We start from the raw sequence: 13,410 nt of genomic DNA on the forward strand, positions 1-13,410 counted from the left end.
CATTAATGTCAGCAGGGGGAAAAAATAAACTTTTAAAACTAGCAGAAAACAAGATATTTCAAACAGTTTTTAATACAAAAGGCAACACTTACTAGAGTTAACTATAGAAAAATCAAAGAAAGCTAAATACTTTAAATATTTATTGCATAAGAAGTTGCAGGTAACAAAGAAATAACTGAGGAATATTAGAAGTTTTTGGTATTGAGATCAAGTTTATACCAGTTGCATTCTAGTATAAAGGAAATAACAACACTTCCAAGTACACTGTTGTGAAACATTATAAACCCTCAAAAATATGCAGGCAGTATTTTAATTAAAGCATGGTTGTCTGAAATCAAATAAGGTAGAACTGCACAGAATTTAAAAAAATGCAAATTCAACGTGTGCACTTTTTAAAAAAAGTCCTTCTTGGTTGCTGAGATAAACATAATCTAGAAGGTGAAGCAGACCTTTCTAATTCCTTAAGCCACAGTCAGCTCAGCACCCAACCATACTATATACAAAAGGTATGTCCTTGATCAAGAGAAAGGCTGTGGGTGTTTTCTGAAGTATTCCATTTGGAATTAGTTTAGTAGTGTATCATGTAAGTTCTATTATTAATCATTTTAGAATACTGTCTCAAGGAAATTGTAGATGAGTTTACAGATACTGGTATTTTGGGGCAGTGATGCATTGATCTATATCTTCAAATACAAAAATGCTATAACATGTAGTTTCTCTGCTGTTCATAAATCCAAACCCTCTTTTAAAAGATTAATAAATAATTGTTGCTTTGGACTCAAGATAGCTTGGTTTAAAAGTAATGTTTGACTAAACAGTATATTTGGGGAACACAAGAAAACACGCAAGAGAACAGTACCAAAATACAGATTATTTTCTACATAAAATAAATATGTAGGGTAAACAGCATCTATAGAAAGCAGTGATTGATGTGTTCTGATTAGAACACTAATAAATGTGTTAGCTTAATGTTACAATATGCAGTATAAAACAATATATTTATTGTATATATTAAAAAATATCTTAGCTGACTGTGGAGCTCCCATAAATAAAAGGAACTACAACTTGTGTATGGAAGTACTGAGATATATATCTGAAATTAACCTGGAAAGCTGGAGGTTTACTCATGGAAATAAAAATGGAAACATGAAGAATGCCGTAAGGAACAGATAAGTGTGTCTATAACTATTTGCTGAGAGTAAAGCATAAAGATAACTCACCTCCTCCTAAGCTACAAGTTTCTGCTCATTATGAGCTAAGAGAGAAAAAAATAAAAAATAAAAAAATAAAAAAATGGAACTTGACTGTAGGGAGTGAGTCTCTGATACAACTGTCTGGAAAGGACAGCTTATGGGAAAGAGATCATAATAAGACTATACTTTAAAGTTGCAAGTGTTTAGTGTCAGACATAAAATTGTACAAGTATACCCGGCAAAATATTTGGGTTGGATATTACTTCATCTCTTCCTAATAATCTTTCTGTTTTCTTGGTGTCCATTTACCATTTGTTAGCCTGCATTTGACCCAGAACTGATGGATAATATAACCATTTAAATATCCTGTTTATTCCTACCCTGAAAAATGTCTGATGGCAGAGGCAAGCCAGGCCTTCCCTTGCAAGTCTGAGCCATACAGCAGGTTCAGCTGTAAGGCAGGGTGTTAGCTATTATCTTCCAGCCAAGACTAGTCATTAACTGCAATTCTTCACTCCAATTCATAGGTGCTTTAAGTCTCTTGATCTATGGTTGTTGTCTCCAAACCACTGTCTCAGCTGGAAGATATGACTGTTAACATCTGTGATTGGTAGTTACTGTTTTTTTCCTCTTACTGGAACAGAGAAAGAGTACTCCCACAGCTAACACTGATCACAACCAAGACTAAGCAACCAAGAGCATTACCTTGCATCTGAAATTTATGTCTGATAAATCTCAGACCACGAATTCAAGCCCAGGACAAACTGAACATGACCATACAGGAGTACTTTGGAATAGCCAAGTTACACAAATGGAAAAGGTTCATGACCCTCAGATTAAGAGCAGGAACGAAGGAAAATGGTTGGTAGCATATATTCAGTCTGCATTTTTTGCAAGAAAGGACTAAAAGTGTTTATCCAATTAAGAGGTGATAGAGATGGACGAATTGGTATGACTAAACAGAAAAAGTACTGCCTTGTACTTTCCAAAATGTACTGTCTTACTCACTGCCTTGTACTTTCCATCCTTAATCAACATCTTTACATATTATCGCAACAAAGCTTAAGTGTGGTATGAACTGAATATGAAAGGGAGCATGCATGCGCACATATGAAACACGGGTTGAAGGAAAGATAAGCACAAAACGCTACACAATGCCAGATGTATGACTTCATTCATAGGCCAAACTGACCTAAAAAGTTAAGAAAAGTTAAAAGAGTTAAGAAAACGCTGCCAAACATCCCTAGCTAAGGAAAACAAGAGAACTATGCAAGATATATGGTAGTAAGCAAAACATTAAGGCAAATAGTAAGGAAAAATTGTGTCCACTCCCAAGAGTCATATAATACAATTTCAAAATCACTCTGTCATTGTGAATTAAGAACACAAAAGAGGTGGTGATGATTTGTTAACTGGCATCCTTTATCTTCCATGTCCCACACAAACAATTCTGGTTAGGTAACTGTGGCATATATCTTGGGGCATGCATTTGATTTTGAGCATGAGTGAATGAAACCTGTAAGTGAATGCGCTTAAATGGATAAAACATGCTTTTCTTAGATATATTTCTCAGGCATCTTAGATATTTCACTTTAGTGTAATACGTGAGGCTAGTGACATCATTCAACGAAAAAGTAATTTCAAAGAAGTGTACTGACTTCCATTTCCCCCCCTAAAAATGTCTGTTCAATACAGGTTTTTCTATATGCATATCTGCACATTCTTTCACCAAAAGCATAGGCCTCTGCTGTCATTTTGACATTTGTGAAAAAAATTAAAATAAAAATCTCCTTCAGTCTTCCCAGAAAAGTGCCACTGCTTTCAAATACTTCAGAGATTTCAGAAGATCCCCAGTAAAAATAGATGCTAAGAGAAAATACCTAAATCACTTACAGGCAAACTGTTATGGTCATCTTTGTCCTTCACAGGGAAAAGAAATAAATGTCAAACTGAACTTAACCACGAGATCAGTTATAAACAGCTTATATATAAAGTTGTATCATATTAAAAACAATAACATTTAAAATTCAAGGTTTTAATGCTTTTCATCAGATTGTGGTAAAAGATCTCAAGATAGTTTAAAAGAGTCTGGTTGTATCACATCTCACTTTTTATTATTAATTTTTGCGGGTTTATAATGATTTCCAGGTCAATATTTTTTTATGTTGACTGATGTGTGACTTCAGTGTGTATCTGCAGTTGCATAACAGCGAACTTCTGTTTTTCTATTGCCCATAGAAGCCGTGGAGGAAGTATTTATGACCAGGTTCAATGGGGCTTCCACCTGGTCTAGTGGAATGTGTCTCTGCCAATGTCAGGGGGTTTGGAATTAGATGATCTTTAAAATCTGTTCCAACCCAAACCATTTTATGATTCTATGATTCAAAGACAGGAAGTGAACAGAATTCTCATTCGAATTTTCGATGTAAGAGAACATAAGGCTTTATGAACTAGAACTATTAATAAGTATTCATCTTCATTTCACACTTTACCTCTGTTTCTGCTGCATGGGCTGTTGTCTCATAGCCATATATTGCATGTCCTCTTGTAGTCGATTAAGAGGAGAGTCTGGCTTGACACGAATCCCATAGTAATGATATTTGGAGTTGCCCCTTTATGAGAGAACAAGCACTGTAAGAACATTTTTATGCGTATACATCACATTACTTTACAGTTTACATTGACTGGAATATTATATCCACAAATTAGGCCTGACTCCCCTTTCATACCTGTTTTTTTTTCATAGATATCATTTTACAGCCTTTGGGCAATTAGTTCACTCTCTCAAATATTACCCAGAATTTTACACTTAAGAGAAATAATCATAATTAAAAAAAATAAATTAAAAACCACAAAACTAACACAAACAACAACAACAACAACAAAATGCAACTTCTCGAAGTCATGAAGAAACACAATCCTGAGTAATTTCCAAACACAGACTCTATTTTATTTATGCTTATAAGAACATGCAGTGTAAATATAAAAATGTAAATATATTAACCATCAAAATCAGGAAAAGTAAAAATAACATCTGGAAATCATAAAACTGTTTGAAATTAAGAGACAGACCTGACATACTGAAAACCACTGTAATGTTTAAACTCTTTGTTTGTTTCTTGAATAGCAGACAAGTTTGTTACTCACAGTTATTGCTTGCATTTTCTATTATAGTTCAGAATTCCATTAACACAAACCTAGTTCCAAGTCTTCGTGTCCGTAATCCCATGAAGATTGACCGTATGAGTTTTCCAAAGGAGGCAGCATTGACTGGATCCAACTTGTGCTCCTGACAATGTCGTAAGTAATGGTTGTAAAGGGTACTTCTTGGGAGGCTCACTCCTTCTGCAGTTTCGTAATTGTCCAAAAGCCACTGAAGCTATATGACATATAAAACAGGTGGGAAAAAAAAAAAGGTAAATTCATTATTAATTCACTAAAACTTTATTATTACTACTTTATTATTATCTTAATCATACAACATTAACTTATGACAGTTTTGAAGTCACTCTTCAAGTCTATTGAATAATAACTTCATTTCTATACAGGGATCCCAGAATTGCTAGCTACATCACAATCCTTTAGGATCTCCAGAATTACCAAGAAATAGTGTAACTCATTGCACTTGTGATCTCAAGTAAATGTCTATTTCGTAAAATACTTTTGGTTCAGTACCACACAGCAACTATGGTTTGGAGACAAACTGTTAATACTTCACAGAAATACAATCATCAAGAATGTAATTCACATAAATTGCACAAATAAACTCCTTGGATTAACAATAGTTAGCTGATGCATTAGAAAAAGTGTTTTTCTTTCCCTGCTAATAAAAAGACTTTAGAATACTTAACTGAATAGGATTTATATATTTTTTTTGCTCTTGGATTCAAAAAGAAAAATGCTATTGCATATAAACCAAAGAGCAATTTAGATAATAACATTGAAAGTAGTAAGGGGTACAATACTCCTCAGTTGTAGTCTGCTTAACTTTCACTTCCAGGAGGAACAGAGTGAGGTTCTTGGAAAAATATGAATATTTTCTTATAACAATGGTGGGTAATTTTGGCAACATGAAAGAAAAGACTTTAACATCACTGGACTTTACAGACAGCAAACAAACATAAAACACCTCTAGCTGCCAATAATGTGCAAAATAGATTTAAAAAAAAAAAAAAACAAGTTAAAAATGACAATTAAATACATCTTGATGTAACGATAAAGGACAACAAGAAAGGAAATTAGAAATAGGTTGAAAGAGGTTGAAGACATTCTTAAGTTTCACTGTTTCAGTTTTCTGGCATATTAATATTTTCCCCTTCTTTCCCCAGTACTTGCTATGGTTTCAGTTCTCTGGAATCCTTCTTTAGATTTACCTTGAATGATTTGAAAATTTTGTTTTCTGTTTGGATTTTATTTCCCTTTTTTTTCCTAACTATTTAAACCAAAATATTAAAACTGAAGAAAAAACGTAATTGTTAAAATAAACTCTTGCCTCAATGTGTATTGAGCTGTTAATTTTACTAATGACCTGACATAAGCCTATCTGAGCTTAGAAACAATGGTAATTATATTTTAACTTTGCGTTTAATCTTTGTTTTAAATCTATGAGTACATTTATATTAATTTAAATATATATTAATTATAAATATGTATTATATAACATGTCGTATATTATTAAATCCATAATTAAATCAGAACAGATAAGAAATGTGAAGTACTCTTATTTTATTTTACTTTGGTTTTCCCCAAAGGGAAAAAATTGTTGGACAAAAAAATATGCATATTTTTTTCCAACTGAGTTCTCTATGTAGTATTAAAGACATTTTCTTCCAGATGGCTTATAACCTATTAGGATTCACTTTAAGTGCACTTCATTAACAATATCATTTTCTAACATATGTTATTCAACTGTATCTTGGCTGCCAAAACCACCACCACCAACACAAAAACAAGAACAAAAACAAACACCTCCTACTCCTACCCCCCAGCTCCCACACAAAGATATGTACAATGTAAGAATTTTTGCTCCAGGAGTTACTTCAGTAGCAAAGGTTTGGAATCATTTATTAGATTATAACCTGGAAGGAAAAGTGCAGTTAATATATGATTTTAAAAAGAGAATTGTTTACAAATATTATAAATTTGCTGCTAAGTAGCTTTTAAGATTTATTTTTTTTTCTTCACAAGAAGAAACATAATTCTAAAACTGAACTTTTCAGGTTTGAATTCTAGTTTTTTAATTCATCGTGTTGACCATACTGTATGGGTAAAATTGGTAAAAGTATGAAATATTTACAGTCAGACCTGCTAAATTGATTCTGACTCTGACTGAGCTGTAACATTCATAAAACATTAAACTACCAATTAATTTAATAAGTCAGACTCATGCAGAAATAAATCAGGAGAGAAAAGAAGAGGAAATGACAAATTCCCTACAGTAAGCACACATTAATTCAGTCAAAAAATCCCAGAAAAAACTAATACAGATATCACAACGTGAAAACCCAAAGACTTTGTATTTCCCACAAATTAATACATCACCTGCAAAGTGAAAGTTACTACTAATTAAATGTACAATTTAGAATTCTATTTTAAAACCTATTAAAGCCATTTCTTTTAATAAATGCCAACCAGCAGTAGATGACAAAATTAAGAAGAGCTTAAAGACACAAACATCAAACCTGTACTTAAATTCCCTCCATATTGCCTTTACTTGAGTTTAAAGACAATAAGCATTGCTTTAAAATAGGTAAAGTGGCAAATAAGTCTCATCTAGATTGTATTAACTTATTTTAAAATGACTGAGTCTAAGGAAAATTTGACTGCCAAAAAAATACATACAGGGGCTGTTGTTTTTTTCCACTCCACGGAATCAAAGATAACATTCCCATCAGAATAATTTTGAAAAAAACTTGAGTCAAGAAAGGAATAGCATGATGACACTTCTGTAACAGTTGGATGCACATAAAATTAATAGTGATATTAAATAGTAAATACTCCAGAGAACTGGGAACTAGTGGATTACAGTAGAGGGGAAGGGTTTACAGGACCTTATTTTATAATTAGTCTCAGTTTTGTAACAAATTCTGGACTTTGTAATGGGATTAAACATAAACTTATCAGCTAGTGGATAAATTCAAGTGCTAACACAACCTTCTGAGATTTTGGCAAAAAATGTTATGGTCTCTTAACAATGATATTTAAATAATTTTAATATTTTTGGTTGTCCTATCTTCAAAGCAATTCTATTATAAAATCAAAGATGTTTACAAAAGAAGTAAAATCTAGAAGATTAAAATCTAAAAGTCCTTCTGTTTCATAACTGTGTAGTATGATTTTCCTCATTAACTTTTGTCATTTTCTAAACAAACTAAAAAACCCAACCAGCCAACCAATTAAACAAGAACAAAAACACACAAAAACTTAAGCACAAAGCAACAAAACAATTCTAGCTTTCATTACAAAATTACCAGACCCATTAAAAAAAATATCCTGAACTAAATCCTACTTACATGTACATTTTTAATTTGATTTTTGAGTGACAGGCTCTATAACCACATTTTTAAATTAAGACCACAGACCAAATTTAAATTTCTACAGTAAAGCAATAAAAAAATTTGAATAACCTACATAAGTTAGGCTGAGAAGTAAGAAAAGAGGCACGATGAATATGAACCAATCAACATGGAAAAAATATCAAATACAAAAATAAAAATACTGACAGAAAAAAAGCATTTCAAGAAAGACTAGGAACTAACAAAGTAATATTATTTTTATACACCAAGTTTTAAACTAACTTCGGTCCTTTTTCCTTTCGTGTCAAAGTTACATTTAATGGTTTTATCACTATATTTGTTTTTTTTTTACACATATATCTTCTAGCTTCCTATGTGGAAAATTCTTAACTGTTAAGATTTTCAAAGTATGAATAAAGAGAAAGACAGTTAAGTGTACTTCAGTCTAACACACTGCTTTCATTTTTTTTTCCATGTCATGATATGGATCTTTGGAATTCCTAAATCATTTCATGGTAAATTGTCTAGTTAGAATAAATGAAGAAAAATCTAAAAATAATCAAAAGATATTTAGTCGTGTTGTTTGCCTCTTCATCCTTCACATGCCCCCAAATTAATGCAGAGCACACAGATTGTTCTTGGTAGGCAACTTTCTTGAAAAGCTAGCTCATGAAGGATCATTTGAACATTACCTTGACTTTTACACTATAATCTGCAAAACAAATTTGTTAATTTGTGTTAATGCAGGTTTAGAGCCTTCAAAACAGATAATACAGTGCTATATACCACAAAGACATTTAACCTGACAAAATAAAGCCATGGGAGATGTAGTATAAGGTTACAAGCAAATAAAATGGGAAGATTAAGACTGCAAAGTAGTAATAAAATAAAACATTTAGAGGCAGGCTAAGCATGCAGAACAAGCAAGAGAGAGTGTATGTGAAGAAGAGACAACTTACATGGCTGTTGAGAAGAGAGCTTCTGTGAGTGGACAGACCATCAGACTTTTGCAGTGTCTCAATCGCCATTTCAATCTGATAATAGATGTCATTAAAAAAAGGACTCAAGACAAGATAGTAAAAAAGCCTGATCAGAGAAGTTTTGACAGGTTGCTTACAGACTAACAGAAATGCCTCCTTTTTTTCCTGGCTAGGACATACATTCTAAAAGGCCTCATTCCAGGGTCCCATTGAACGCAAACTTCCCCAATGAGGTCAAAAAGGCATGTTGTTTGCATATGTATCATAGGATCACAGACTAAACCCATTTTACTTTCCTTCTTGCTCAGGAAATTATTTGAAACATATTAAAAAAAAAAAAAAAAAAAAAAAAAGCAAAACAAAACAACAACAATAAAGCAACAATGACTGACTGAACAAAGATACCACTAATAAAACAAAACAAAACAAAACCAAACAAAACCTAAGCAGAATTTTAAGAAAGGTTTCCATATGTTTTTCCTTCCAAATCAGAAAGAACAGTGTACAGCTTGAAAAAAATCAACTGAATTTGAAACAAAACTTGTACTTTTTGCAATAACAAGCACATCTCATCAACCCCAAGTAATTCAACTGGTTTTCTGTCATTAGCTTCAATGGGACAGGATATCACTGTAACTGACTACTGCAGCAGCACATTTTGAATATTCCCAGCTGTCAAAGCAAATGGAAACTCAGGAGTCACACAGACTACAGGATCTAGCCTTTGGAAAAAAAGCTTTGTTCACAATAATTTTGTCTTTTAAAGGGAAAAGAACATCACACCGCTAATTAAATATACAGTAGTTATTCTCCAAATGCAAATGTATAAACACTCTCACATCCATTCCTCTTCTTTTCTCTTTGAATATCAGCGGATCTTTTGATGTTCCATAACAACAGCATTAAAGAATAAAATTGGAACCTAACTGTAATTTAACCGAGCAAAACCAACATCGAAAATGACAGAGACAATAGGATGTGCAATAAAAGGCATATAATTAAATAGCTACATTAAATGGCCAAAACAAAAGCAACGAAAATGCCACCTATATTTTTAAAACCACTTGTCATTCTCCCTGTACTTTTTTCATGAGCCCTTCCTATCCTACTTCAAAAATCACAGTACTATCCAAAGATTTTAGTCATATCAGTATAAGATTAATTAATTCTCCGTATACCAGAAACTGAAAAATACTTTGATATTCCAATTTACTGTACATATAAAATTAGCTTCTCCCTTCTTCTTAAGAGAATGACTGACCAATATTTTTATTGTACTAATTATAAGAAATCATTTATTGTTTCTTTCCTATAACTACTTAATATTAAATATATAAAACTTTTATAGAAGTGCCTTGAGAATATGTTATTATTGTGTAAGAAAATATACTCTGGCAAGGAAATAATTTAATATTCTGATTTATTCTTGTTTCAATGGAGAATACTAGGAGGTTAAAGTACTCAATCACATAGAAATGTTCAAATTTTAAAAGCATGCAATATGATAAATACAAGTTTAGCACATCATCGTGGTAAGATCAACTCACTATATAATACAGCTGTAGAATTTCCCTTCTACCACCAAACAACAAAGAATGCATACACATAAAAATCCTAATTCTGAAACACAGGTTATTTGTTCAACAGTGCTTAGTCTGCAGCAATACTACAACACTAAAGTTACATGTCCTCTTTCTCATTTCTTTGTACTGCTCGTTCCACTGCATTACTCTCATTTTGTTGTTGCAACGTGTCCCATTTATTTAGAGAACCAATATGTTAAAAAGTAGTAAAAATTACACTTATAAAGAGGCATTACATATCACATTGATTCCTCACTGCCATATTTCTTCAATGGTTTGTGGCACTATGCAATTAGCCAAATAAAGAAGAACTTTCTTTGTTGTCATTTGGGGGAATGTTGTGGCTTGGGTTTCTTTTTAAAGTAGCTTTCACCATTAGTACCATTGAGGACAATAAATCTATGTTTACAAATCCACAGATTTTAAAACAAGATTTTCACTTTGTTAGGATCATCTAGTCCACTTTTTCTGCATAATGCAAACTCACCATTGTTGGCCAACACTAACCCATGTTACTTAACTCAAGCACAGAAAGATATCAGATTTGTATTTAAACTGAGTAATCATCACAACCTTCTCAACAGAAATTGTCCTTACTACCAATTATTTTGTTCATTATTTCTAGTCTAAATTTCTGTAAAGTTAAGTTTGTTAAATTTTGTAAAGATCTCTCTCTCTTTAATAACAGAAACCTTCTTCCTAAGTAAGCTAAACACTCACCTCTTCAACGTTTTTAGCATAAAATAAGTTTAATCTGAAGACAGATTTTTCAGACACTAATTTATTTGTAATTTAATTTCTATTCAAAACAGCACATAAGCACATACGGACATCAATTACATACGTAATGTAGGTTTTTTTTAAATTACGATATTTCGCAGAAAGAATATGAAAATAATTTTAACATTTACATTATGTACTGCATACATAGAAGACTGATATCCTTGCATTTCTAGCAATATGCACTGAGAGGTTCCACGCAAAACTAACATTATTTGTATCTAAAATGCTAAAAGACAAAAAAAAAATTACATTCATTTATTTGAGTGTATATTCATTTATTTTGATCAGTCATACATTTCTTCTACTTTTCTCTTAAAAAGACCAAAATATTTTTTATTAAAATGTTCTGACTGATAACTGAAATGTACACTATCATTATCACTGCAAATTCTACTGGACTATGCTAAATATTGCATGATAATCAGCTTTTACAGTAACATAAATATTGAGGGTGAACTAAATTAAAGCATGGTAGCCATGAAAACTATCATTTTGGACTTCACCCTCAGTTTACTTTGTTTGCCATCTAAAATATTACCTTATATTCTGACACAGCTATTATTGATTAAGGGTATTTCCCTGGTGTTAACAAATACAATAGTGTGATCCCAGTACATGCATCCATAAACCTGCAATGTTCAGTCATTATGTGAATGACTGATTTGGAAGTTATTAACTCTTCTTGTTAGTTTATGCATTAGTGTTCATTAACTTATTACTAGATAAACATAATATGCATTATAATTTCAGATGTGTATAAAATAGACATAGCAAATAACTATCCCAAATCCACTTACAAAAAAAAAAAAAAAAAAGAAAAAAGAAAAGAAAAGAAAACACCCACAAACAAACAAACAAGCAAAAAAAACCACCTGCTTTCCTAAGAACCAACGACAGAAGAAGCAGTACTTTTTCATGATTCAGCTAATTAGCACAAATCTGTTCTGAGGAAGTGAAGACATATAGATTGAAGACAATCAGATGAAGTTTAAAGCCTGACATTTTGCGATTAAACTGGAAAAGTATGTGTAACAGCCATAGGTTGATAAAAATCCAAAATGTTTAGGTCAGATGACTTTCTCCTTCCTGAATTTACAACTGAAAAACTGTTTTCCATGTTTCTCTTCCATGATGGTGGTTCTCAAACAATGAGACCAATTCCACTCTCTCTCTCTAGGGTCATCCAGTTCTTTCTATGTGTAATAACTATTATCTACAGCTTCAAATAGATTCTAAACTGGTTTTCTCTCTGGTAATATCTCCAATATATGATACAAATACTTTCCAGAAAAAAAAATAAAAATCAGGCTTAGGTGAGAACTTCAGAGAATGCACATTCTACTTAACTCTGAAAAACATGGAAAAGTCATACACATTTTTAGGAGTTACTCAAATAAGAAAATCAAAAGTGAAAAGCCAAAAGGAAAGCTGAGTTCTGATTATTGTTAAAACCAAACCTGAAAGCATGTATGTCAAGGCAGAGAGGGAGATTGGTTGTTTTAGAACAAAAAAAGGTATTTAGTCAGAATCAGAAAGATCCAGTTCTCCAGAAAGGTGATACCTTCACACCACTGGTAATGACTGTTAAAAGAATATTAGTGGAATGTCATCTTGCATCCAGCTAGTGCATTTTCAAATAAAAGGAAATAATGGAAAATTTTCTCATGGATTCTGACACACCCATTTTGAATATCTCAGTATCACAAAATCATTGTGTGTCATGCAATGACTTTTATCAATAATTGGAATGCTACACTGGAATAAATCTTGTTTCCAAGAATACTCCATCTTCATTTTTTTTATAAAAATACCAGAATAAATATTTGATTGCCAAAAGTGGAAATAAACTATGAGAAAAACTTGCTACAAGGCTTTTTACTTAGAAAACAGACCAAAAGCCAACAAACAAAAGTTGAAGCCAAAGCCAACAAATGGAAGCGTAAGCCAGACTTAATTCAGAAGAGGAACAAGGAGAATAGGAAGGTGAAGAAGTGAGATGCAGGACAGGGTAGGTATGTCTGACCTTAGTTGGGTCATTCTCCCTTTTCCCCGTATTCCTTATCTTGTGGAACGGGCACAGCGTCAACTGAAGACATACATTGCAGCAAGGGACTCACATGGGCAGAACAAGAAAAATTATTATGGCCATGATGCAACATTGAAAACTATCTACTGTTCTGAATAGAGGAGAAGCCATGATGCTCCAGAGTTCTGAAGGAGAAACTAAAGCAGGGGGTTTATAAAGGCACAGGATCCACAGATCCTCCAATTATTATCTTAGTTAATTCACACTACATATTTTTTATTTTTTTATTTTTTTTTAATCAATGGTAGTGATTAACCATTGTTATGACTC

The 13,410-nt window shown here is 32.3% G+C and overlaps 1 protein-coding gene across 4 annotated transcripts in view; it reads right to left on the reverse strand.

The window, feature by feature from the left end:
- Nucleotides 1–13,410, reverse strand: part of RFX3 (regulatory factor X3) — a 128,608-nt gene that overhangs the window by 27,518 nt on the left and 87,680 nt on the right. For 2 of the 4 annotated variants that reach the window (XM_082783461.1, XM_082783460.1), the window contains 3 exons: nucleotides 8,668–8,742; nucleotides 4,391–4,572; nucleotides 3,686–3,805 (listed from right to left, as the gene is read on the reverse strand). In XM_082783461.1, the coding sequence (XP_082639587.1) occupies nucleotides 3,686–3,805; nucleotides 4,391–4,572; nucleotides 8,668–8,742 (377 nt within the window). The remainder of the gene's footprint in view (nucleotides 1–3,685; nucleotides 3,806–4,390; nucleotides 4,573–8,667; nucleotides 8,743–13,410) is intronic. The other 2 variants (XM_082783459.1, XM_082783458.1) reach the window with 1 other exon arrangement.

Source organism: Aythya marila, assembly GCF_965140915.1.
Source record: "Aythya marila genome assembly, chromosome: Z".
In the NCBI taxonomy this organism is placed as follows: domain Eukaryota; kingdom Metazoa; phylum Chordata; class Aves; order Anseriformes; family Anatidae; genus Aythya; species Aythya marila.